A 26,512-nucleotide genomic window follows, 5' to 3' on the forward strand; every position below is an offset into this window, starting at 1 on the left:
CCACTGTCATGTCGGACGCTAATTCTCTTCAGATGTGTGAGGGAGAGCCCCTTTTGGGCCCTTTGTGGTGATCCGTCATCTGACTGTGGAAATCCATATACATTAAGACATAAGCTTCAAACAAGCATTTGTGGTTTTTTGTTTATTGAAATAAACCTTCAAGGTTTATCATGCAGGTTACCCCAAAGACACTGAGATTTGTATCTTCGTGACTTAGTGATCTCAGATATGTGATTGTAACTAGCCTTCACCATGGAGCTGAGCTAAATTACCAATTACGGAACTATAGTGGCTTGTGTTTGTCCTTTGCAAAAAACCTTCTTGTACATGTAATGGCTTCATGTCACTACAACTATGAGTCAGATTATATTTAGTGGCTTTTAAATGAGGGATCAGAGCCAGAGATTGCACTGTTGTTGCATGTCTTGGGTTCCATTCTGGGGTTTCATTAAGAAAGCTGTTTATGTTGCAGACACCAATTCAGCTTGTGCAGAAACCGAGGGCTAGCCAGTGCAGGTCTTTATTTACTTGTGAGTGCTGGAATGTTCTAATTGATGTTTTCACAAATGTGAACCATACTGACATCTACTTCCTACTATCTACTAAACTGACATCACTTCCTACTACATATATCCTTTCTTCTGTTCTCCATGAAATGTCCATGCTACCTAGTCTCTTGGGAGCAACTGTGAAACTCTTCTGGAGTTTTGGGATACTTTTGATTTGCAGTGTACTCCCTTTTCCAAAAACCCAGGAGATAGGTGGGTGAGAGAACTTCAAGTAGACCAGCTGGGAATTTATAGTAAAACGTTATGACAGAGGAAGAAGTTTCAGGCACAATAATTCAGTCAAATGTCAGTTGCTGTACAACTGAATAAAATCTGTCAACTGTACCTGATAGATATATGAACTCACCAGTTTTAAGAGTTTTTTAAAAACACTTACCTTGCACTTGTTTTGTGCTGACCACAGAATCACAGCTTACCAAGTGTTGTTTGTATGGTGAATCATTCTCTTAACATAGCACAAACACTGATACGGCGTTTGCAGGATTGTGTCCAATGAACCCAGTTTATCAGGGTCAGAAGTTTCACTACTAGCTTGTGAAAGGCCCACCATTAGCAAGTTGCACCCAAACTGACCACTACTGAAGGAGTAACCCAAAGGCCAGTCATGTTAACTGCACATTTTTAACAAAGCGTCGTTTCTAATACAGTATTTCGGGTATGTAGGCAGTGTACGTCAGTCAACGCAAGAATTTTCTGACCAGGCCACATTTTTTGATTGAAGATCTTGCTCTCCCTAGCTCTTTGGTACAGTGCTCTAATCGAGGAGAAGCGCTTCAACCCCCGCGCCGTGCTGGATGATTTAGAGAGACAGCAGCAACCTCGAAACCTCACGCTGCTCCCCGATGAGGAGGCCTGCGAACACATCTACTTCCACGTCACGGTGAGCTCCCTTCTCCCACATCCTCAGAGACGCTTGGGCCGGGGGGACGAGGGGGACGTGCTTTGCTTTCGGTACCGCTGCGTTCTACAGGACGTGTCTCCGTTCCCGGGTGCCAGGCAGGCGAGGCGTGTCTGTGGGGTGCAGGGGGAGTGGCTTTAGGCAGTTCTGAAGAGATCAGAATGCAGAGCATAACAGACACGACCACAGACAATATGTATACGCTTCTTCATTTTAAAACCACAGAGCCAACAACAGACTAAAGGTCAGTGTTCTTCACTTCAGTGTAAGTGAACAAGTTCACATTTTATGTCCTTTGCGATTCCAGGACACAGCAGACTATGCCAGACCCATCATATTTACAGTGGAAACTGGCTTACAGGATCCAGATCATGGTCCCACACTCGATGACAGCTGGCCAACCACCTTCAGAATCCAGGTCTCCGGCCTGCCATCTGTATATACCCTCTGGGATCATTCAAGTTTATTGTAGAAAGAAAGTGGGAATTGAACGCAGATCAGTTGGTAACCAGTCAAACCAAGCATGGCATTTGTTGGGACTTGATTGAAAACTTTTGCAAAACAGAATGTGTTTCAGTTGCAGAAACTCATATGGCTAAGCGTGTAATAAAGGGCTTTTATTTCTCTATGATTCATTTGTTTTTCATGCCACTATTTCATGAGTTTGATGCTTGGTCTTAGTTATTATGTTGCTTGTGTGCGTTTTTTCTCAGCTTCCTTTCTGGAACGGCTGTGATGAGGACGATCACTGTGTTCCAGATCTGGTCTTACAGTCACAGACTGACCTCATACACCGCAAGTATGATCACAGACACACAGTTTTCATTTCTACTCACATGCAGACACACACACACACACACACACACACACACACACACACACACACACACACACACACACACACACACACACACACACACACACACCTCATAATAAAAAAAACACACAAGCATTCTCTCTCTCTCACACACACACACACACATACACACACTCTCTCTCTCTCTCTCTCTCTCTCTCTCTCTCTCTCTCTCTCTCTCTCTCTCTCACACTTCGTGTCTGTTAGGCAGTTCTGTGGAGAGGCATTCCGTGCAGGCAGTGTGTTGTGTCGGGGGCCCCCAGCCGAACCCAACGAGCGTGTGATCGAGGGTTCCCGCCGGAAGATGGTAGTGGACACTCGACTGGAGAACCGGGGGGAGAACGCGTACGGAGCCAAGCTCAACATCTCACACTCCAGAAACCTTCGTTTCTCCAGCCTCATCGTGAAGGTAGAGCATGGGAGCATGGCGGGGCCATTAGACCCAAACAGAGCGCTGAGATCTCCACTCAGTGTTTAACGCTACCAGATAAATGTGGATGGTTTTTAGCCCCTGACATCAGTTTTGCTGAGAGAGTGACTGGGCTTGTTGTGCAGGACAACTCAGACACGCATATTGACTGTCGCAGCGGGGACAAGTGGAGAAGTGAGAAACTCTGCAACGTGAGCGGTCCCTTCATGAGGGCTAAGACACAGGTGAGCACCTCCTTCATGAGGGCTAAGACACAGGTGAGCACCTCCTTCATGAGGGCTAAGACACAGGAGAGCACCTCCTTCATGAGGGCTAAGACACAGGTGAGCACCTCCTTCATGAGGGCTAAGACACAGGTGAGCACCTCCTTCATGAAGGCTAAGACACAGGTGAGCACCTCCTCCATGAGGGCTAAGACACAGGTGAGCTGCCCATTCATGAGGGCTAAGACACAGGTGAGCACCTCCTTCATGAGGGCTAAGACACAGGTGAGCACCTCCTTCATGAGGGCTAAGACACAGGTGAGCACCTCCTTCATGAGGGCTAAGACACAGGTGAGCACCTCCTTCATGAGGGCTAAGACACAGGAGAGCACCTCCTTCATGAAGGCTAAGACACAGGTGAGCACCTCCTCCATGAGGGCTAAGGCACAGGAGAGCACCTCCTTCATGAAGGCTAAGACACAGGTGAGCACCTCCTCCATGAGGGCTAAGACACAGGAGAGCACCTCCTTCATGAAGGCTAAGACACAGGTGAGCACCTCCTTCATGAGGGCTAAGACACAGGAGAGCACCTCCTTCATGAAGGCTAAGACACAGGTGAGCACCTCCTCCATGAGGGCTAAGACACAGGTGAGCTGCCCCTTCATGAGGGCTAAGACACAGGTGAGCACCTCCTCCATGAGGGCTAAGACACAGGTGAGCACCTCCTTCATGAGGGCTAAGACACAGGTGAGCACCTCCTTCATGAGGGCTAAGACACAGGTGAGCACCTCCTTCATGAGGGCTAAGACACAGGTGAGCTGCCCCTTCATGAGGGCTAAGACACAGGTGAGCACCTCCTCCATGAGGGCTAAGACACAGGTGAGCACCTCCTTCATGAGGGCTAAGACACAGGTGAGCACCTCCTTCATGAGGGCTAAGACACAGGTGTGCACCTCCTTCATGAGGGTTTGAGGTTATTTTTGAGCTAATGCTTTATAGATCCACTAAATGCTTCATGTAGACTTGTTTTAACATCTGTAATTAAAGAGAGTACATGCAAAAAAGCATGATTCTGTAGCTGCAGCTTAGCTGCCAAATGACTTATCATAGATCTACACTGACACACAAAAGAATGAACATGGTGTGTGTGTGTGAAAGGAGTGGGAGGAAATGAACAAGGAAAAAGAAGGACAAAGACATGAGAAATGTTCCGTAAGACCACAACTTGCAGCAGTACAAGACGTGTCCACTGGTAGTGGAAAAAGTATTAAGTCTACACCATGGTGGTGGTAAAATGCTTTATTCCAAATCTGTACGAAACATCCTAATGTTTGAGTGCAGAGAGAGTGCGTGTCTATAATATAGCCAAGTCAGCATTCAGAACCGAATAACTACCAAAGAGGTAGAGAATAATGTGAAAGAATAAAGTGGAAGACTGATGTAACATCATAAACCACACAGGAAAGCAGCTACGCTCCCCAGAAAAGAATCAAAGCATGAATATGAGCAAAACAGAAACATTTTCTTTGCATCAGTTTAGTTTCACTGCCAAATGATTACAGCACAGTTCCATTTAGTCACATCAATATTTTCAGCATGTGGTCGTCATTCTCATCATCTGATTCTTCTGAGCTTTTTAAACCTAAGTGAGGGATCTTAGTCTTTATCTTATCTTGATGGAGGGTTTTTTATGTACAGCCACAGAAAGTTCACCCCAGCGAGGAACAGCCTGGTCATAAATCCGCAGAATGTAAATGTGGCATGTGTGCACGCCACTTGCAGACGGCGGCTTTATTGCTCCGCACGCTGATGCTGACCCTGCAGAGGTGAAACTGAGGAGCTCCGCTCTGCTTCTGTGACTGCAGAAAACAAGCCTGCACAGAGGCTGCCTTCCACCACAGGGATGTAACGTCCTGCCAAAAACATCAGCCTCCTCGTCATGTCACACTTCAGCAGAACAGGAGAAGGGAATGAGAGAGAGACAGAAAGACTCTCTCTCTCTCTCTCTCTCTCTCTCTCTCTGCTCAGGGTCATCTGCACTCTTAGGCTAAGAGTGAGATCAGTCTCATTCTGTTTGGCAGGATACATAAGTCTGTGCTTAGACTTCTCCATCACAGCTTGTGTGAGGGCCTTGGGGACTGTGTTTCTGGAGAGTCCCAGACGTCCCTCAGCATAAGCCCAGAAATCAGCTCACGATTGGGCTCTCCCTTCCATATGAAACATGTCACTTGCTTTTTCCTGTTTGGAGTCCTTGACCAGATGTTTTGGAGAAACTCGAGGAATTTAAATTACTGGAGGTGTGGTTCAACTTTAAATTTCATGTGAAGAAAGCAAGAAGCCTGTGACGATAAAGACATGAGGAAAGAATAACAAAAGGAGTTTCCATACTTTTCCCAGACGTCACCAGAAGGCACAAAAGGTCTTTTCCATTGTTTGATATTGTTTCTTCCAAATGTAAACAAGACTTGCGCAGAGCAGTAACAGAAGAATATTCCAGAATCCTCTTCTCTCAGAGCTGTGAGTCCATGTCCAAGATGTGCCACTTTATTTCGGTCAGCCCCACAAAGCATATAGACAAGGAAAGAAAGAAATCCATTCCAGCAGCACACGTGGGGTCTGTGGGCGTACATGTCTGGCACTTAGAGCTCAGAGTGGCCATTATCAGCTCAGAGCTGGCGCGTGCTCCCTGATGTATATACAGGATGTAGGAGTTAAGACCTCATTAGGTGGTTTTCTGTGTCCATAAGCAAGCCTGCAGTCTGGCTAGAAAGCAGTAAACAGTGGCCTGCCCTGAACACGGACAAGGACATCAAACTGTGATATTCCAGGCCAAGATTCAGCTGGAATTTGGTCCCATTCACACCACACACTTTCCAGCAAGCTTCTGGAAAAAGATTTATCACACAAACGTGTGTGTGTGTGTGTGTGTGTGCGTGCGCGCGTGCATGTCGGGAAGTATGGGTGCCCGTGTGTGTGTGTGTGTGTGTGTGTGTGTGCGTGCGTGTGTGTGTGTCTGCGCGTGCGCATGTCGGGAAGTATAAGAGTGCGTGTGCACGTATGTGAGCGACACAATTCTGTCCACTGGTGCCAGAGTCTGGGCCAGAGGCTTACAGCAGCTTATTGCAGACTTCACTGCTAAACTCACCTGTAAAGGTGGCACTGGTGATGAGAAACATCTACTCCACAGCAGGCATTCACGTGCCCAATATGCTTGTGCAGACCACGCCTACCAATTCACAGATCAGCTAACCACTTCACTTACAGCCCATCTGTCTCACACACGCTGACATTATATCTGTCTCTCTCTCCCTCTTTCTGTATGTCTCTCCATCCGTCTGTTTCTCTCTCTCACTCTATTACTGTCATTGTCTCTGTCTGTCTCACCTTCTTTCCATCTATCTGCTTCTCCCTCTGTGTCTCTGTGTCTCTGTCTATCCTTCCACAGGTCACCTTTCGTTTGGAGTTTGAGTTCAGTAACTTTGTGCTGCTGGACCATGTTCAGGTCATTCTGCAGGCCAGCAGGTAAACGCTTTCCTAGGACCCGGGTGTGGTCTACAGCATGCATCTTTGGTCCAGCTAGCTCACAGCAGTGGAGCTGGAAAAAAACAAGAAAAATTTCCAAAATTATTTGGAAGGGACAAGGATAGAGAATTTCAGGAAATAGGTGGTTTGGCACTGCTAAATTTGAAATTACATTATATCAGCCATCTTTCCTATACTAACTACCCAGGTCTTCAGTTATGCAGTGCCCCTGACCCTGTGAAAACAGTGCTGGTCAAACCACTAGTTTCAGGACAGCCCCCTTTAATATTTACTTTATATGAAACCCCCTTCTATCTCATTAAATATGATACAAGTTTGAATCACTATGCAAACATGTGCTAAAGTCTTTGCAATAAGTTCAGAAGTGGCTTTGAAATCAATAGCTATACCACACTATAGCCTTGATGAGTTAATGAGTATCTTGATGGTTAATGAATGGTCTTCTTACATGTTTCTCTGTCATCTTGCTTTTTTGGGGTGTCATGTCTTTTATGTTTCTGTCTGTCATGTATCACAGAAAACATTTTGTTATATGTACAGCAAAACATGAAACACGTCATCCTGGAAAGCACATACATGCATGGCACACTGAGCGGACATTACTCAACATATGGATTTACAGCTGCTGTTAAGTATCATGTGCTAGCTTAGGGAGCCAGCAGTGGAATCAACACAGCCAATACAAAGTGTCAATAAACTAATAAAAGCAATAGAACTTGTCACAAATGTGTGTGTGTGTGTGTGTGTGTGTGTGTGTGTGTGTGTGTGTGTGTGTGTGTGTGTGTGAGAGAGAGAGAGAGAGAGAGAGAGAGAGAAAGAGAGAGAGAACCAGAATGCAAATATAGAACATTTTGACAGAACTAGAATCAAGCTACATGTGAAGTGCCACTCGACTGTTTTCAGAGCTGGATTTAGAAATGATTACAGTGTGAAGTCAGACTGCACTCCTGTCTGTACTAATGGCCATGATTTTGACACAAAATATAGAGACTGATCACCATGCAGCATTCTGCTCTTGAGAACTACAGCAGATTTGGGGCTGGATCATCTCACACTTCTCCAACTGTTTCTGCAGTGATGGGGAGGAGGTGGCTTTGCATGACAATAGTAACCACATTATCTACACACTGAGATATGAAGCTGACCTGCTCTTCACAAGGTCAGTCAAGAGTGTGTGTGTGTGTGTGTGTGTGTGTGGCCACTTCAGCATGTGAATCAATGTTCATTGGGAAAGTGAGATCTGAAAGGTCTGTGTTTGTCAGGTCCTCCAGCCCGTCGCGCTGGGACCTCAAGGCCGACCTCTCCCTGGAGAAGCCTGTGGACATGCAGCCATCTTTCAACTTCACCTTCCAGGTGAGTCCATCACACCCTTTCTTCACTGTTGAGCAGGAGAAGCGCAGTAGCCTCTGGACAATTAAGGTCTTCGTTCTGCACGGTTCAGCTCCAGAACCTGGGACACTTCCCTGTGAGAAACCTCCAGCTGAACATCATGATCCCGGAAGTGACAAAGAATGGGAATCAGCTGCTTCAGATCCAAGATTTCTACACAGACCAGGTGAGAACACCGCCGGTGGCTCTCACATACTGATGCCCAATTATCATTTTAAAGATAACAGTATTCTTATATTATAGTAGAGTTTCAAGGTCCAGAGAGTGATTAAATTGTGAACAGGTAATGATTAAAGACAGAAACTAGTATATTTAAGTTTATATTCTTATCTGACTTAGTCTGAAAGCAAAACACTACTTCTCTTAAGGCTAATGGAGTTTCAAGAGTGAGTTTCAAGTGAACAGGCAGCACATTACCATGGTCGCCCATATGACTCAAATTAACCAATGCGATAGGCCATAGGGTTGAGGAATCCAGCACCCTGGGCTGGGGTAACTCTGTCTTCCACCATCAGGATGATGGGACCCAGTGTATCCCCCCACAGCATGTGGCACACAGTCGAGCATCTCCAGAGGACCTGACCCGCGTCTCGCGCTTGGTAAGACTCCTTTATCTTACCTGAGGCCGGAACCCTGCGTCTCCAGTACCAGCGGCCTTGAGGCTTTGTGTATATGCCTGTCTTGTGATGTCGCTGCTTGTGAAAGACATTTGCTTACCATGTGTGGCTAGGAGTTTCTTCTAGGCTAGCATAGCCTTCACTCATCTGTCCCCCAAAAGGCCCTCCTTTATGCACAGCAGAAATTCGTTAAAAAGTCGCTGGGAGTTGTGTGAATGCAACTGTAAATAATGTGTATGCTCTGTTTCTTATCTGCAACCACCAGTACTAACGAGATTCATTAAGTTTTGCAATGTCATCATGTCATCAAATGGAACTTAGTGAATGTTTAATATCCAGCATCATATCAAAAGCAGCTGTACTTGATCTGCACATAATTGTGCTTGTGATCTGAGGAAACATTTGTGTGTGTGTGTGTGTGTGTGTGTTTAGAATTACACCAACACCTTGATTGTGCCAGTTCAGTGCACTGTGAACTTGAGCTCCTACAGAGATGCCAGTGTGACGATTGGTGGCTTCCTTCGTGTGGACTCTCTCCATGCTGTGAGTAGCCCTCACACTCACTGTGCCAATCAGCCAATCGCTCTTTATGCAGCCTATCAGTGTCAATACAATACTGTGTCAATTAGGGCTGCATCATATCATGAGTCTACAGATGGCTGTGTTTTGTGTGGGCTGTCCGCTCTGAGCTCAGGGGTGCGGCCTTCTTCTGCTCTATTTTAAGGCGAGGTCGTTTGTCTTTAGGTCTGGAATTCCTACAACCAAAATAGTCAGCACATATAGGGAAATGGCACACAAGCAGGACAACTGTATTTGCAACACTGCATAATTATAGTTAGTTTACATTTGCATGTCCCTAATATACATCTGCTGCCCATGTGTCTGTCTGCTTTTCTGTCTGTCTGTCTCTTTCTCTTAATGATGCAGTGTTTTCCAACATGTGATGACTCTTGACACACACGCATTTTCAATTTTCATCTTCTTTTATTTCTCTTCAAATCCCCTTAGTCACCACTAACTCTTTGCCATTGTCTTATCCTCTGGAGCCAGGGATGGTGCTGGATGAGGTACTGACACCATGTTTGTTTGATTTTCTCTCACGTGTAGCTGAAGTTCAAAACGCTGGAGCTGGTGACAACGGCCTCCATGGAGCTCAGCTCCAACAGTCCCATGTTCCTTCATGAAGAGAGGCCCGTCCGACACGTGAGTCACAGCCCTGAATAAATCAGACAATTAAGGTGTTAACTCATTCATTAATTTACTTAATTTGCTATTAATTTATAGAGATATTTGTGATTTTATTAAGGGAGATGCAGTGTATCAGCTGACTTGCAGATGGCAGTGCGAATATATAAAAACAACATGGTTTTTATAGTAGGTTGGTGAGCAGGCTTCCTCCAACTGTAAAAAATCACTGATCAAAAAAAGGCTGTTCATAAAGAACAATGACTGCTGTGAACCTTAAAGAAATGTACAACTCGAAGTCTATTTTGTATGAGGACTGATTACTGGTGGATGAAGGTCCACATGTATCTGTTGACAGAGCATAGCCAATATTGTTTGTATGAATGTAATGACCTGGATTGCACTAAACTGCACTAAACTAAGCTTACGCAAGCAGCACTGTAGCGCTCGTCCGGCTGAGGTTGCTGATGCTCCAGCAGCAAGCACTCTGAGTGCACGCTTCTCTGTACACTCCAGCACTCTGAGTGCACGCTTCTCAGCACACTCCAGCATGCTGAGCGAGTGCATGCTTCTCAGCACACTCCAGCACTCTGAGGGAGTGCACGCTTCTCAGCACACTCTAGCACTCTGAGGGAGTGCACGCTTCTCAGCACACTCCAGCACTCTGAGGGAGTGCACGCTTCTCAGCACACTCCAGCAGTCTGAGGGAGTGCACGTTTCTCAGCACACTCAAGCAGTCTGAGGGAGTACACGCTTCTCAGCACACTCCAGTAGTCTGGAACCCAAGGACCGAAAGGACCATCAGACCACCGTGCAGCCCTCCTCTCTCACACTGATCTCTGCTGCCATCTATCGGCACTCCACCAGATTACACTGCATACTGACATCAGCAATCTTAGATTTATGCCTCACAGGAAAAGTAGTCTAAGAACCATTTTAATTGTTACCATGTACCTAGTATGGTTACCTTGTAAATCCATCTAGGATTTACATGGAATCTTTATATGGTCTGTATCTGTACTTCTGTGTATTTTTCTTTAGATAATTTTGGAGATTAGGAAAGAGGAAGATTACCGTATTCCCATCTGGATTATTGTTGGGAGCACACTAGGAGGTCTGCTACTGCTCTCCCTCCTTATTCTAGCTCTGTGGAAGGTAATGACCTTATTCGTATTCCTACGTCACTTTACAATTACGGTTACTCTACTAGGATTGCCTCTAGTATTACTCTAGACTTACTCTAGGATTACTAACTCTAGGGTTACTCTTACTCTACTCTTGCCATTAATGCTGATGCAAAAAAAAATGTTTATCAAGTTTTCTAACAATCTTATTAAGTGTTCCCGATTTCATAAATTGTAATATGATCATCTAGAAGTGAACAGCTGTATTTTAATGGCCTTCTACAATGTGCATTATCTCACATGGGACATTTATCAAAAGTTGCATGATGTGAGTTTGGCTTGTGGGGTGAAAGGAATCATGAATTCTGGCTGTTCCTCTATTTGTCCCAGCTGGGATTTTTCCAGAGGCAGAAGCACAAGGAGGAGGCGGAAAATGAGGCCAATGGGAAAGTGGCAGAGGAGCGATAACGCAGGCTTCCCACAGGGTCCAACCTGCACAACTCTCAGGGAGCGTCCCACAATTACACTACATGTCTCTAGAGTGGGGAGGGAGGGAGGAAGGGAGCGAATGAGAAAGAAAGAAAGAAAAAAAGAAAGAAAGAAAGAAAGAAAGAAAGAAAGAAAGAAAGAAAGAAAGAAAGAAAATGGTGAACGAAAGGTAAATGATTAAAGAGTGTTAAAGTAAGAGAGAAGTTGTAAAAGTTGTAAAGAAGAGAGACTCACATGAAGATAAACATGAGACAGACAAGAGAAGGAGAACATGGAGCATTTGCTCTGTGCACTGGACAATCTGTTGGTTTTCATGAGCAAACAAACAAAACCACTGCGTTGCCCTCCTCGTGGCCTGCACTGCTTACTGAGCCATACACAACAGACTTGGAAACGTTTCCCCATCTCATCTTCAATCACACCCTTCGCAAGCCTTTAGTCTCTCACTCAAAAAATAAGTAAACAAACTACTATCCATGGGAAATCATTTAAAAGATAAACTTCTGGGAAGCCCATACAAGACAAAGACTTCTGGGAATACAAGTTTTCACATGTTAACTGATTCAGCACTGTCCTTTTGCCAAATTAAATGCTTTATTTTCCAAACACTAAGGAAAAAAAAATACTCAGAGGCCTTGACTGTTCAGGGCCTTGACTGTAGGACGTGTTGGACAGAGCGAGGGCAAGGGTCAGGGGTCACGGAGCAAGGGCTGGCTTGCTTTTTGAAGTGATGTCAACAGACATGCAAGATGTAACATTAAGCACTGGTGTAACTAGATCCTTGTTTTTGTTTTTATTGCAATGTCTATAATTTATTGATATGAAAATTATTAGTGTGTAGGACTTTTTTCCCCACAGTGATTCAACAGAATGTCCTCACATAATGTTCATGAATAATAATACATTCATATTGACCAATCAGGTGATCGCCTTACAATAATTAGTAACAACTAATTATTGTTACTTCATAACAATGATTATATAAATTTTCAAGGAATATTAAATGATTTTGAGATTTTCCCCCTATTTGTCTAATGTTTAAACCTAATTATTTTGATGCACTTTTAATATTGCAGAAAGGCAAACTTGAATTTTTTAAATGTACAAGTATCTGTTTTGTTTTTTATAATCAAAATGATGGAAATTGTTTTATATTGCTTCCACGAGGACTGGGACATTACATTGTAACTATAGTGACATCAACCCTTGTTTAGCTTTTAAGAAGAAATCATAATGTTCATCTTCACATATGCTCGGCATTTTAACAAATAGCTTTTATTGTACAGTATGTTTTCAAACAGATCCAGTTTTTATGTGTGTAATTTGGCACACAAATTAACTGTCCAGAATATTTCCAGAGTTCTCATGTTATGGTCAAAACTGAAACGTAATATAGGCAGAGAAATTTAATTGTAGGCCTAATATGCTTTTTTATCTGTAAGGTGTATGTCAGATGAATTGGGACAACGAGCGAATATTTGTACAAAACAGAAATAAATAAATGTCCATTTTAACAGTCAAAACCTTTGTATAATTTCTGTGTGTCCTTTGTTGAAGCGGAATTATATAATCTGATATGAGCACATGGTTTCCTGGCTGCCTAATATAAATGAAGTCGTTGCAATTCAATTTAACTGATAGTAGCCTATGTGACGGGCAGGGGTGAGCAACTAAAAGGAAGCGATCACGCCAAGTCTCAGGGAAAAAGGATGGTTTAATAGAAAGTGTGCAAACCAAAAACCCGTGCAATATCTCCAAATTAAGGATATAATGACCAGCGGTCAACTGGTACAAAGACAAGACATATATAGGCAAACAAACGACCCTCAGGTGAGACGGATCGCGGGCTCCGCCCACCTGAGGGACGCACATGACGTCACAAAACAACAACAACAACAGCCGCTGTGGACGGAGGCGACCGGTAGGGGGCCGCCTCACCGTGACAGCCTACACTTACTAAATAGCCACATCTGAACAAGAATCTACCCTGAGATCTCAATTTCAGTTTATGTTTGTAAGGATTTTTAAGTAAAGGAGAAAGTTGGTTCACATCTCATATGACGGAGAGGAATCATTATGTCACAACAGACATACATTAGTAACAATACTATAACATACGATATATACAGTATATAGTGCACAATGTACGATAGGCTATATAGTGCACAATGGTAGCAGTACTATACAAGTAACATACATTATATACAGAAATAGTGCATATATAGTCAAGTCAAGGTTTATTTGTCACATACATGGTCATACACAGTACGGCAGGCAGTGAAATGCTTTGGTGACTACTCCACCTAAAATTAAACTACAATAAATAAACAAAATATAGAATATAGAATAGAATATATTTTTTTTAAATAACAATACAGTTAAAAAGAGCCATTTAAGTGAAATGACAGATTTAAAGTGATGAGTTTAAGGTGACTAGTTTAAAGTGAATGAGTGTGTAAAGTGTCTGATGGTGCAGACGTTGTGCAACATACTAATCAATGCTTTATAGATGTTGTACAGTTCTAATCTGTACACATAAATATCTACATAAGGACATAAGGACAGTATACAAGCATATACCTCTATACACATACATATACCTGCATATATACGTCTACGTATATATATATTGTAGCATGTAGTGCAGAGGGTTTATTCAAGGAACGAGCCAATCTGAACGCTTGCTTACTCTTTCTTTTTATTAAGAAGCCGCTCTCTTTTTAACAACAAAGAGTATTGCTCATGAACCGAGACTCCTACATAAAATGCATGGGTGGAGGGTATCGAATGGGTACGGAACACATGGGGATGGTAGGTTTGACAGGCAACATTAAAACATACATCGATTAACAGCTTACATTGTACAGACACATTCATCACATAGCATTTTATCACAAGCCCATTACCGACATTATAACACTAAACTTGATACAAAGGGGATTATGGGAATAGTACCCACCCCCCTAGCGGAGCCACGCTACAACATAAAAACCATGCTCGTTGAGGATTCGAATAGCTTGTGGGAAAAAGCTTCTTCTCATCCTCTCTGTCCTGACTTTTAGGGCGCGAAAACGCTTCCCGGAATGTAACAAGGAAAACAGTCCATTACTGGGGTGACTAGGAGCCCCAGTAATGTGCTGAGCCCACTCCTCTACACTCTGTACACCTATGACTGTGTCAGCAGCCACTCGGACAACGTCACAATCAAGTTCGCTGATGACTCCACTCTGGTCGGACTGATCTCTGATGGCAATGAAACGGCATACAGGGAGGAGGTTCAAAGGCTAGTGGAGTGGTGCTCGGAGAACAACTTGGTCGTCAACACCTCCAAGACTAAATAACTGATAGTAGACTTCAGAATAAGGAAGCCCAACTTGCAGCCAATTCACATTGATGGACAGTGTGTGGAGAGGGTGTCCAGCTTCAAGTTCCTGGGGGTGTTCATGGATGCAGATCTCCAGTGGGGTTCTAACACCTGTGGTAGTGAAGAAGGCCCAGCAGCGTCTCTACTTCCCGAGGACCCTTAAAAAGCTGAACCTGGAAAAGAAACTGTTGACTCTGTGTGGATTGTTGGGAATTTTCTTCTCCGACCCAGACGGGCCCCAACACCGCCCCGATGAACCGACTGGTTTTTGACTGAGTGGTCCAAGCAAAGTCTCGACAACAAAAGTTCTTTTAAAATGATTTATATAGAATATAATTGAATGCAATATAATAGAAGTATACGTGGTACAAACTCTTCAGTGCACTGGTGCTAGTTGCCTAGGAATCTACCTAACCCAAGTGGATCTCAGCAGTGTCCAAGCGAAAAGCCTCCCGTGCTGGGCGATGTCCTTTCTTTCATACTCTCTGTCCATAAGTTTCGATTTGTTAAGTTTCGATAACTCCCCAATCCTGGCTGCTCGCCATGGAAAATCACCTGCTCCTCTTCTCCCAGTCTGTGTGCCTGGTTATCTAAAAACTGCTTGCTACACATCCTGCACTGAATAGGCCCCTTCTGTTCTCCTCAAGGCCACTGAGGCCTCCTTACTCCTGCTTTCCCACAGTCTTCCTGAAAAACACTAAATTGACACATCAAGTTATTAGCCTTTAATTTTCTTTTTTCCAACATTCCCCCTTTTAGACCAAAACATTGGTCTAACTCTAGTCTAATACTAAAATCTATCTAGCCCAGTGCACTTATTAAAAGAAAGACAATCATAAAAATCCCTAAATGTGTATACATTCATAGTGTGACTATGTCAGTTAGTACAACGTCTATGTGTTCTTTTATGTGATTGGTGGGTTCTGGATCACTCCCCAGTCGTGGGCCGAGACCTTTCAGACTATTCGGAGATGCCCCCCTTCATCTCCCACGGTCTCGTGACTTGACGTTGTCCCCGAGACCCAGGTCCCGCCTGGTGGGAGATCACCTCGACCCGTTCTATTAATGTGCCCATGTGTCATGCATATTACTTTTAAACTAGTGAATCAGCTTTCATGTGCTGTTGGTTGTGCTCTAATGTGCGGTGCGTCTTCATTCTTCATCAGTCGCAGTCGCTGCCAATACCTACAAAGCAAGCATAATTAATCAAAAACAACAAGTTTTTCACACAGAATCGTCTTCTTCAGATGATATGTCATCATCATCCTCCGCCATCAGTGGCATGGTGTATGGTGGTGGGTTCTTTGCGTCCCCCTTCTCAATCGCGGCTGTGATCAACCTTTGGGTGAGAGATCTGATACATGGTATACAACAACATCCACAAATAACAACAATTGCAATAAACACTGCTACTGACATAAACAAGGACATAATTAGTGCCTTCCATTTCCCAAACACCTTCGTGAACCACTCCTCCATGGGGTTACTGATACCTGAGGCCTCCTGCATCTCCTTAGATAAAGCCTTCAGTCCGTCCAGAGCTCTGGTCACCGACCCGTCCGGTGCGGTGTTATTGGGAATGAAGGTACAACAGTTGTCGCCAAACATGAAACATACACCCCCTTTTTCCGCCAGGAGCATATCTAGAGCCATTCTGTTTTGTACGGCCATCAATGAGGTAGCTCTCAGTTGTTCGCTCAGCCCCTCTATTGCGTCTCTCGTTAGGTTGGTTAATCTCAGCACATTGTAATGGACAAAGTTGATCCTATCTACATTCTTGTTCGGTGTTACTGGAAACAAGGCTGATATAATTGGAATGTTCTCAAAGCCCGTAGCTATTTGATCAACTAGCTTGTATTCATTGGGAACCCCCCGAGGCACTCCTATGGAGTCAATGTATGTTGGTGACCCTATGGACAAATCAAAGGCATCACGCTTCTTTCTCCCTTGGGCTATAGCAGGCTGCGGTGTGATTTCCCTCAGCCCTATCATTGTTATTGGTGTGATTAGTCTAACCATAGCACAGATTCCTTTAGCTTTTCCTGGTATTAATGCCAGCAGAGTGTGTCCTCCGCAGTACCACCAGATCCCTGCCCGGGCTACTCTCCCTATCCCCGGGACCTTCGTTGTGGCGTTACACCAATCTGGTTCTATTTCTCCCACACTCATGATTGCGTCTTTCTCTGTCAAGTTAAAACATTGGTATTGCCCTGTAAGTTTCACTGGCACGAAAGGAGCGTTACCTCCTTCCAAATTTTTGACATACGGAAAAATACTGTCCAGGTTGGAACAATTTGAGGTCGCAATACTTTTTACCTTAGTTAAATTCAACATACACTGATATCCTACTGGATCTGTTTCAGGATTCAGTGGGGCTGGTGAGGTCATTAACGCGGGTCGGGCCGCTGCACAGGCCACACAACCTTCTAACCCATTTTCTCTACTGTTTTGTTCTAGCCATGACAACCACAAATTCGAGCCGCTGTAACCGGTTGCTAATTCTATTAACTGCTGGGACGATAATTTAGTGAAATCTGTGGTTAGAGTGAACTTGTCTGCTGAATCCTCCACCTCTTTTATTTTTGCCTCAGGTTTTGCTGGGCTGAGTGGCTTGGGTTTGGCTAAATAGCTGAGTTTAATTATTCCCCATATGTCACGTCCTGATTGTTCCACCCCCAGGGTGAAGTACAACGGTCTGTTATTACCCCATATCTGCCCATTCCATCTGACAGAAAAAGTTACTGGATTTTGGGACACGTGATAATCTCGCTGAAACGACACATCGACCCACCATTTGCTCAAAGAGGTCGTGGAAGGGTTACCTTTCTTATCTCCTAATGTCGGTTTCCATCTCCCCGAGTACTTTATCACCGACCCCCAACCAGGACACCAGTCTGCACTATAGAAACTCCCCCTTCCATGACAGCCCGCATTAACTTGATTGGTCCAACATATGTACAAATCACATCCTCTGTATGAGGCATTGGCTCCCCCGCAGTCCACTACCTCACATAAGTCAAAAGTCCAGCTCGAGGCTGTACCATCTCTATAACTCAATTCCACACCTCCGTATGTCCGTACACACCGGTCCTTGGACTGTCCTACTGGCCTGGTTCCAGCTCCTCTTGGTTTTCTTACTTTAAAGTCTATTTTCTCTGGTTTGGTCGCGTTTACTAGCGGGTTAGGGCTGTGGATCTCACCGGGCCTCACCTCTTTGCAGGCAGTGTGATTGTCGTCCCACCGACACAAAGTTACATTCACGTTATTGGGTTGTTTCTGATTTCCTACACTAAATATCACCACCGCTCCTATTATCACCGCGGCTAGAAATGTTCCCCCCCATAGCCAAGTCCATGTTCTCAAAGTTAATCTCCCTACTCTAACATATTGTTGGTACTGAGCCTCATCTGGACGTCCGACACGTCCCGACAACATGTCTCTTATTTCCCACAGTTCCATCCTAGGATGGAAGATGGTGCACCACCACCTTGGTACCGGTTGGTTTAAGTAAAGTTTTAATGATTGGTTTCACAGTCCTCCAGTCTAATCCGTCTAGTCCACAACCCAGCTTCGGTATGGCTAGAGTGTTAATGTTCAATGATATTAACAATGTGGCCAGGTGTTGTATGCTTGAAATCAGATCTCCTAATTCTGGCTTCTCCCTGTAGTATCTTTTGGTCACTAAATGAAATATAATGTGTGTCTGTGTGGTTTGTGTGGCACACTTGCCTATGGGCACCTTGGCTATACCTGTAGTGCCAAACGCTTGTCTGATCTGCAGAGCCACTCCAGCTCCCAGGTTCAGGTCCGCGCTCACACAGTGTGCTATAGCCTCACAGTCAGTCTCCAACAGGTCTCCTTCACCTTCCTCCCACCAGTCCTCGGCTGTGATGTATTCTCTGTAAAAAGCTACACTGGGGTCGGTACTCACCACTAACTCCTTCCCTGGGGCTTCTCCTGTCTCCTCCAGGTGTGTCTTGATCTCTCCTGTGGTTCTTGTTGGTTCTTTTGCTGCAACACAGTGTGAAATGTGGTACCAAGTCTTACCTTTGTCTTTCCTCACTTTCACTGAGTGCTCGTTGGCACCTTCGACCTCCCACGGGCCTGTCCACCGTGGCTCGTTCCACTTCCTCTTGTGCACCTTGATCCTTACCCAATCCCCTGGCTTCACCTTCACCTTGGGTGATTCCAGGTCTTCTTCTCCTTTTTCCTGTTGAACAGACTTATTGATTTCACAAAGCAACTTGGTTAATTCTCTCATGTACTCTGACATCTCCTGTTCCTGGATTTCCAAAGCTGGTCCCTCGATCCTTGGTCGAGGGCACCCTGGCATGGGTCGTCCTGTCATGAGCTGGTGTGGTGAGAGATTGTATTCTCCCGTGGGGGTTGCTCTCATGGACATCAACACTAGTGGCAGCGCCTGAACCCAGTCCATGTCTCCTGCTGCGCACACCTTGGCCAGTTTAGTCTTAATGGTCTGGTTGGCTCTTTCCACCAACTCCTGTGACTGTGGGTGGTAGACAGTGCCAAACTTGTGGGTTAGGCCCAGCTTTTGTTCTACTTCTGCCAAGTGTTTATCAAAGTGGGACCCATTGTCACTTCTAATCACTTTTGGTAGGCCGTACCTGGGAATCAACTCATTTTGCAACCATTTTATGACTGATTTTGAATCTTCCTTTTTGGTGGGTATAGCTTCTACCCACTTGGTGAATCTGTCTACCATGACCAGCAGGTACCTGTACCCCCTTACCCTGTTGTCTGGCCCCATGTCTGTGTAATCGATCACAATCTCCTCAAATGGCCCCGTGGGCACTGGGTATCCTCCAATTCTCACCCGGTATGGTTTCTTCACATTGTATGACTGACAGATATCGCATTCGCTCACGTATTGCTTCACGTGGTCTCTGAGGTATGGATGCCACCATAAACATTCTAATTTGGTCACCATGGCCGACACTCCGGAGTGAGTTGGCCCATGTGCTTCGCATAGTATCAATTTCATCTTCTCTAAGGGCAAAACTACTCTCCCTTCTGGACTCCTCCAGAGTCCTTTAGTGACTGTGGCTCCCCGGTCTATCCACAATTGCTTCTCATAGACCGTGGCTTGTTCTTGGATCTGTGCCAGGTGGCTCTCCGTCAACTCAGGCATGTTATGAGTTTCCAGCAACAACAAGCTCTGTGGGTTGTACCCTCCAGCAGCTTTGGCTGCTCTGTCAGCAGCTTCATTACCTCTAGAAACAAAACTGTCATTACCCTGATGTCCTCTTACCTTTATCACTGCCACTTCTTTGGGTAACATGATAGCTTCACTCAACTCATGTACTGCTCTCAAATGTTTGATTGGCTGTCCTGTGGCGTTAGTGTACCCATTATCCATCCACCTGACTAGTTCATGGTGGATGACCCCGTGCACGTATGCTGAATCTGTGTAAATGTTCACAATCTGACCTGACGCGTGTTCCAGTGCTCTAGTGAGTGCGACCATTTCTGCCAGCTGAGCTGAAGCTGGTTGTGGAACCACTCCTGATTCCACCTCCTCCCACTCTTCCCCACATGCTTGTACCACAGCGTAAGAGGCCTTCAGTTCGTTACCTTGTCTCCAACAACTCCCATCTGAACAGAGTTCCCATGCTCCTGGTTTAGTAATTCTGACCTTGTGCAGTTCTGGTCTGAGCTGAATGTATCTTTCTGTGGCATCAGCGCAGTCATGTGGTGTCGCATCTTCGGCTACTTCAATGTTATCAGTCAGATTCACAAGTTTTGACGCAGTGTTGTACGTGATGTGTGGCTGTGTGAGTATGGCTTTTATCTTGTTCTGTCGTGCTCTTGACAAAGAAAAGGCTTGTGAGTTTATGAACGCCATTACTCCGTGATTGGTGCTGACTATTAGTGGGTGACACATTACCAAGTGTGCTGTCTTCTCTATCGCTGTGGTGAGTCCTGCCATGTATGTTGTGCATGGTCCTGTTCCTATCACTGGTTGATCTAATTTGGAACTGTGAAAAAATAAAATGTTCCTTCCTTCACTCTCCCCCTTCTGAAAGAGACAAGCATGAACATGGTTGTCTCTTACAGAAACGTTTAAATGAAAAGGTTGTGTGTAGTCTGGTGCTGCTAATTCAGTAGCGCTAGCAAGTGCTTGTTTCAGAGTTATAAAATCCCTCTCTGCCTCAACCGTCCAGTCAAGCTCCACCTTCCCGTTACTCAGACCTTTTGACACTGCGAGTTTTCTGAGGCTGTGAGCTAAATCACTGTAGTTAGGTATGTAGTTGCGGCAGTAGCCTGTCAGGCCTAAAAATGACATCATTTGGGACACTGTAGTGGGCTTTGGAAATGACAGTATTGACTGTCTCTGATTTGGAGTCAGGGTGTGACCTTTGTGTGAGATGTTTCTCCCCAGAAAGGTGACCATCGGCCTGGCCACCTGGAGTTTTGACTTGTTCACTTTGTAACCTAATTCAGCTAACAAGGTTAGAATGGTTATGGTGTCTCTAAGGCACTTATCGGGTGAAGTACTAGCTATTAACAAATCGTCCACGAACTGTATTAGTACGGTGTTAGAGTCAATCAAATCATTGTCAGTTAATCTAGACAGATCTTTCAACAGACATTGATTAAAGATGCCTGGTGAGTCTTTGTAGCCTTGAGGTAGCCTGTTGTATGTGTACTGTTGACCTTTAAAGGTAAATGCAAAAATGTCTTTCACATTCTCATCAATTGGTATAGAAAAGAAAGCATTAGCTAAATCTATGCATGAAAAGCTGCAGTGTTCAGTCGTCAGGTTCTGCAAAGATCGATAGGGGTCAGGTACTGGTATGTTCTCAGTTACAGTGACATCATTAATGCGCCTCAAATCATGCACCATACGATACTCATCTTTTCCAGGTTTTTTAACAGGTAGTATGGGCGTGTTCCACGGTGACGTCGTGGGTTTCAGAACTCCAACTTTGATCAAATCTGCAATGGTGTCTGTAATACCTGCCATGGCTTCTGGCTTGATTCGGTACTGTGGCTGATGAACGACTGTTTCTCCTGGCTTTAACCTAATAGGAGCCATGTGGTGTGATGCACATCCTACATCTACCTTTGTCGTGGTCCACAAGTTGGCTGGGACCGTCTCTAGTTGTTCTTTGGCCTGGGGGTGATCCAACAGTGCTCTGCCGTGTGTGGCTGTCAGGGGCTGGTTACAGAAGTACGCCAAGTCACTGGTGTCACATGCGACTCTCCAGTACTTACCATCCGACGTACCCTCTACCCCTGGCAGACAGGTTGGGCGAAACTGTTCCTTCATGGCAGTGGCCAGCATGGGGCCCAGCTCACGAGGTTCGTGTCCAGCCGAGACCAACAGCGAGACATGTGGTAGTGAATCCTGCTGGTCCGGGTTTCTCCAGTACGTCATCTGTTCTCCTGTTAACACAACTAGTGCAGCCACACCTTCAGGTCCAACAATCATTGATTCACAAATTATATTTTGTAATTGACCTTCAATGTTATTCCACAGCTGTCCGTAAACCCCATCCTCCCCTCTGATGTAATTAAAAGTGCAGTGTGTGCTGTCTATTGGTGGGGTCATACTCTGAAGTGACAGGAACCATGGTTTCCATAAATTAAACGTGTAAAGCAAATTTTTAGCAGTTGCTTGTTCCTCAGGATGTTGTAATGTGGCCCAGTAAATGTGAGCTGGGCCGTCCGCTGCTTGTTGATTAAGTATTCTGAGGCGCTCATCGTGGTTGGTGACAGAGACAGCTAATTTACCTTCACTCGGTGTGCATTCAATAATAGCTGAAAATTGACACAACAAATCTCTACCTAACAAATTAATTGGGCACTGTTCTGAAAATAAAAATGTGTGCTCGACCTGTGGGCCTGAGCCCACTGACACCTTCAAGGGCACAGTCAGTGGCTGCAGTGTAGTTTTTCCCAGAAATCCAGTAGTGGATAGTGACATCTTCGACAAGTAGCCTTTCCACTTCCTGTCTGTTAAGACTGACGTGGTGGCTCCCGTGTCGACTAAGAACTCCACTGGCTCCCCCTCCACTAATAGACATACAACTGGTTCACTGCATGTGGGGGAACTGGACATCGGGCAGCTTCATTGGCCACCAGGTGGCGCTGGCATGTATTGCATGCCAGGAGGCACAACCTGTTGTCCTTGTGTGAGTGCGGGTTTCTGCTGGTAATTTACGTTTTGGGGTTGCTGGTACTGTATTGGCTGTTGATACTGTACTGGTTGTTGCTGCTGATACTGCATTGGTTGCTGGTATGCTGGCTGTTGCTGCATCGGCTGCTGGTACAGCATTGGCTGCTGCTGCTGCGTCATCGGACAATCTCTTGCCCAGTGGCCCATCTGGCCACAACCAAAACAGCCGTTGCTTTGTGTGGTTTGGAAGTTCCCTGCTCTGCCTCCCCTGAATCTACCTTTGGACCTGCCTCTGCCTCGGTATGGGCCTGCCTGGGCGTAGTAACCGGGCTGTTGTGGCACCGCCCAGCTGTTGACCTGTTGTGGCATAACATAAGGTTGCATCATGGGTTGTATGGGTTGCATCACTGGTTGCGCGGGCGGCTCTACGGCCACTACCTGTACAGAAGTGTCTTCCTTTGACACTAATTGCTTTTTAGGCTTTGAATTGTCCCTTTCCCTTAACAATTTAAGTAATGCATCTTTCATCAACTTATCGGTGTTTCCGCCCTTCTCTGCCTCACGCTTCATATGGTGTGTAATTGCAGCTTCCCATTCACTGTCTTCCTTTTGATCCAGCGCGACCACATCTTTTAGTTTCGTTTGCACTCCCTCAGATAAACTCGCCACGACCGCTGCTCTGTACATAGCCCGCACTGGGATTGATTTATCATGCCTAACGCCAGTTTTAGCTTGCCAGATTTCTTTGCACCTATCTAAGTACGACATCGGGTCTTCATCTTCTTTAGGTTTAACCCCTGATAAGGCTGCCGTGTCAAACGTGTCCTGATTCTGCAATCTCAGCTGTCCCCACAAAGCACTTCTTATTCTACCGAACGGAGCCTCATCGGCCAGATGCTCTGTTCCAGCCGCCTTCTCGGCTGTAGACAACATACTTAAAACTCCCATGGCTTTAAACAATGTTCTTATGTCTCCCAAACCCAACATGTCCCCAGCCGTGTACTGTTCAAATTTAGACAAGAAATACTGAATGCCCTTTTTAGGATTGGGTAATTTATCTATCATAGTGTGCAAATCTCTGTGTGTCCACGGAGCGTATGTGTGTGCGTAACTGCTCCCTGGCACTGCCATTATCGGATAATGACCACCAGGGGTCGACATGTTCTTGGCTTTTGATCGCGTGACTACACCGTGCCTGTCATAGTAGGCGGGCACTCTCACCCATTCCTCGGATTCAGACAGGTTAATACATTCATCTCCCACCTCGCTCTCCTCTGAAGAGGGAGTTTTCACTCGTCTGTTCGCCCCACCCTCGTCATTCTCCGCTTCCCATTCTAAATTTTCACCAGTCACAATCAATGTATCTCTACAGTCAGGTGCGCCTCTATTTCTCCTTTTATCATCCGCAGCGCATTTCTTTTGCTGTCTCGCACGCTCTTTTTCCAACTTAGCCTCTTCCTGCCTGATGGCTTTCTCCACGTCACAGACCACTCTCTCTGCTCTGTCCAGCGTCTGCTCCAAACGGGTGGGGCCACTCAGACTCAAACTCTCAGCCATCCGCTGTTCAATTCTTTGCAATGCATTATTTAACTCTGTTTCTCTAGTTTTCTCGCGCACACAGTCTTCAAGCCTCTTTAGTCTACTCTCCATTTTATCCATAGCCATGTCACTAATAACTTCCATTACCACTTGTCTCCCCTCTTCACATTCACGCTCTCTCACTGATTTTGGACGTGCAGAAGTCCCGTCCACACCAACGTCACTCATTTCACTCACGGACACTGGCGCCATCAGCGCTGCACGCGGACGTTGAGGAGCACTGGGTTCACACGCTTTTTCTGCATAGGGAGGGGGCACAGGGAGTTCTGTCTTTTTGGTTTCAACTCGTTCTTTATCATTAATATTTTGACAAATTTTTCGAAATGTTCTCACATACGACAAATAAGTTTCAGCTTCTTCCAGCTGGTTTTTGCGCTTTTGCTTAGTTAGGGCTCCGCTAGCCTCTAATCTTTTTTTCTCTTTATTAACCTGTGTGACCCAATGCTTCTCGATGTGCTCCCAATCAACCTGATACACACCACGGTCGTCCGGGTCTGGCCACAACCCTTCGGATCGCATCTTTTCAAAACATTTTTTCACATACATCACTGTGTCAGACCTCATTCTCGGCACAGCACGTTTCTCCATAGTATCAACCAAATAATCCTCCAAACCCTTAATGTTATCCATGATATAACTCTGATTTTTAAACTACTTCCAAATTACTTTTGCTTCGATTCAGTAAATTTTAAAACTTTTTCGTTGTACTCACTAGCACTTTAATACCCCCAAATTAATTCAGTAAACTTTATCACTTTATCGTCGTGTTCGCAAGCGCTTTAATTCGCCAGCGCGCACCCCAAGGGCAGACAGACACAAGTTATTATCTCCACACTCCAAACAACTCCAGCTCAACACAGCTCGCGCGAGTTTCACTTCCAGCACTTAAATCGTACGTTTACGGAGCGTCATAAACCAAATTATAATTTCATGCATGAAAATATATGATAATTTTTGTTTTACACTTTAACCTCTTATGAAATGTTTCTCTTGTGCTTGTGTACACAATGATGAACGTCTTTCTTGGGGGCTCATGCAATTTACTCAGGGGTTCAAATGTCCTCTCATAAGAGGCTCATGGATTTATGGGCGTGGGTTTGTAAGTCCCCCAATGAAAGGCTCTCAAGTTTTATTATAGCACGTATGCTCAAACAATTTATACAGGTCTTTATTCAACATAAAACCACACGGTACATGAAAACCAACCCAACACTGCAATTTTGCAAACACGCACACACAGATACAGCTGTAGTTTCACCAATCACGCACGCAATTTCAACAAAACACACGGGGGCCCCCCAAAACCGGCTTCATTTAACCGTGACCGAGCGCGTCCTCCACCGTTCTCTTTTTTTTTTTTTTTTTTTTAGAACAATAGTTCCCCTTTTTTTGAACGTGGGCTACCTACTCGTCACCTGAGCGCGTCCTCCACCGTTCTTTTTTTAGAACCAAAGTTCCTTTTAAGAACGTGGGCTACCTGCTCTTTCTCTGGGCACGTCCTCCACCGTTCTCTTTTAGAACCAAGGTTCTTTTTAGAACGTGGGCTGCCTACTTTCTCTGAGCGCGTCCTCCACCGTTCTCTTTTAGAACCAAGGTTCTTTTTAGAACGTGGGCTGCCTACTCTTCAACCGTTTACTGCAGTTTACAGGGCGTCCTCCTCCCGACTTTATGAGTCGTAGGGCAATCCTCCTGTCTATATATCGAGTTTGTAACACGTATACAATTTCAATACTAAATTTACAGAGAGTATTTCGCCTCGACCATTTAGTGACTGAACTTTAATTTAGCCTATGACGTAGTAACATCAGCCAATAGGAGAGAATGGCTCCTTACCTTTTTTCAGACCGCGCGGTTTAGTTCAGTCACCTCACGGACGGATTGACCTCCTCTCTTGTCCTAATTGCAGAATTCGACTCCAGCCAAAAACCATCCTCTGCTACCAATTTGTTGGGAATTTTCTTCTCCGACCCAGACGGGCCCCAACACCGCCCCGATGAACCGACTGGTTTTTGACTGAGTGGTCCAAGCAAAGTCTCGACAACAAAAGTTCTTTTAAAATGATTTATATAGAATATAATTGAATGCAATATAATAGAAGTATACGTG

The 26,512-nt window shown here is 45.1% G+C and overlaps 1 protein-coding gene across 1 annotated transcript in view; it reads left to right on the forward strand.

Moving 5' to 3' along the window:
• The window catches only part of itga11a (integrin, alpha 11a), a 42,242-nt gene extending 29,416 nt beyond the window's left edge, over positions 1-12,826 (forward strand). Inside the window, exons 17-30 of the mRNA XM_076998470.1 lie at positions 1,307-1,449; positions 1,775-1,885; positions 2,181-2,266; positions 2,531-2,732; positions 2,879-2,977; positions 6,402-6,478; positions 7,575-7,658; positions 7,762-7,852; positions 7,941-8,054; positions 8,404-8,487; positions 8,938-9,048; positions 9,613-9,708; positions 10,732-10,845; positions 11,205-12,826. Coding sequence (XP_076854585.1) covers positions 1,307-1,449; positions 1,775-1,885; positions 2,181-2,266; positions 2,531-2,732; positions 2,879-2,977; positions 6,402-6,478; positions 7,575-7,658; positions 7,762-7,852; positions 7,941-8,054; positions 8,404-8,487; positions 8,938-9,048; positions 9,613-9,708; positions 10,732-10,845; positions 11,205-11,282 — 1,490 coding nt within the window. The 3' untranslated portion in view covers positions 11,283-12,826. The remainder of the gene's footprint in view (positions 1-1,306; positions 1,450-1,774; positions 1,886-2,180; positions 2,267-2,530; positions 2,733-2,878; positions 2,978-6,401; positions 6,479-7,574; positions 7,659-7,761; positions 7,853-7,940; positions 8,055-8,403; positions 8,488-8,937; positions 9,049-9,612; positions 9,709-10,731; positions 10,846-11,204) is intronic.
• The last annotated feature ends 13,686 nt before the right edge of the window (positions 12,827-26,512 follow it).

Source organism: Brachyhypopomus gauderio, chromosome 1 (assembly GCF_052324685.1).
Source record: "Brachyhypopomus gauderio isolate BG-103 chromosome 1, BGAUD_0.2, whole genome shotgun sequence".
NCBI classification, from domain to species: Eukaryota; Metazoa; Chordata; class Actinopteri; order Gymnotiformes; family Hypopomidae; genus Brachyhypopomus; species Brachyhypopomus gauderio.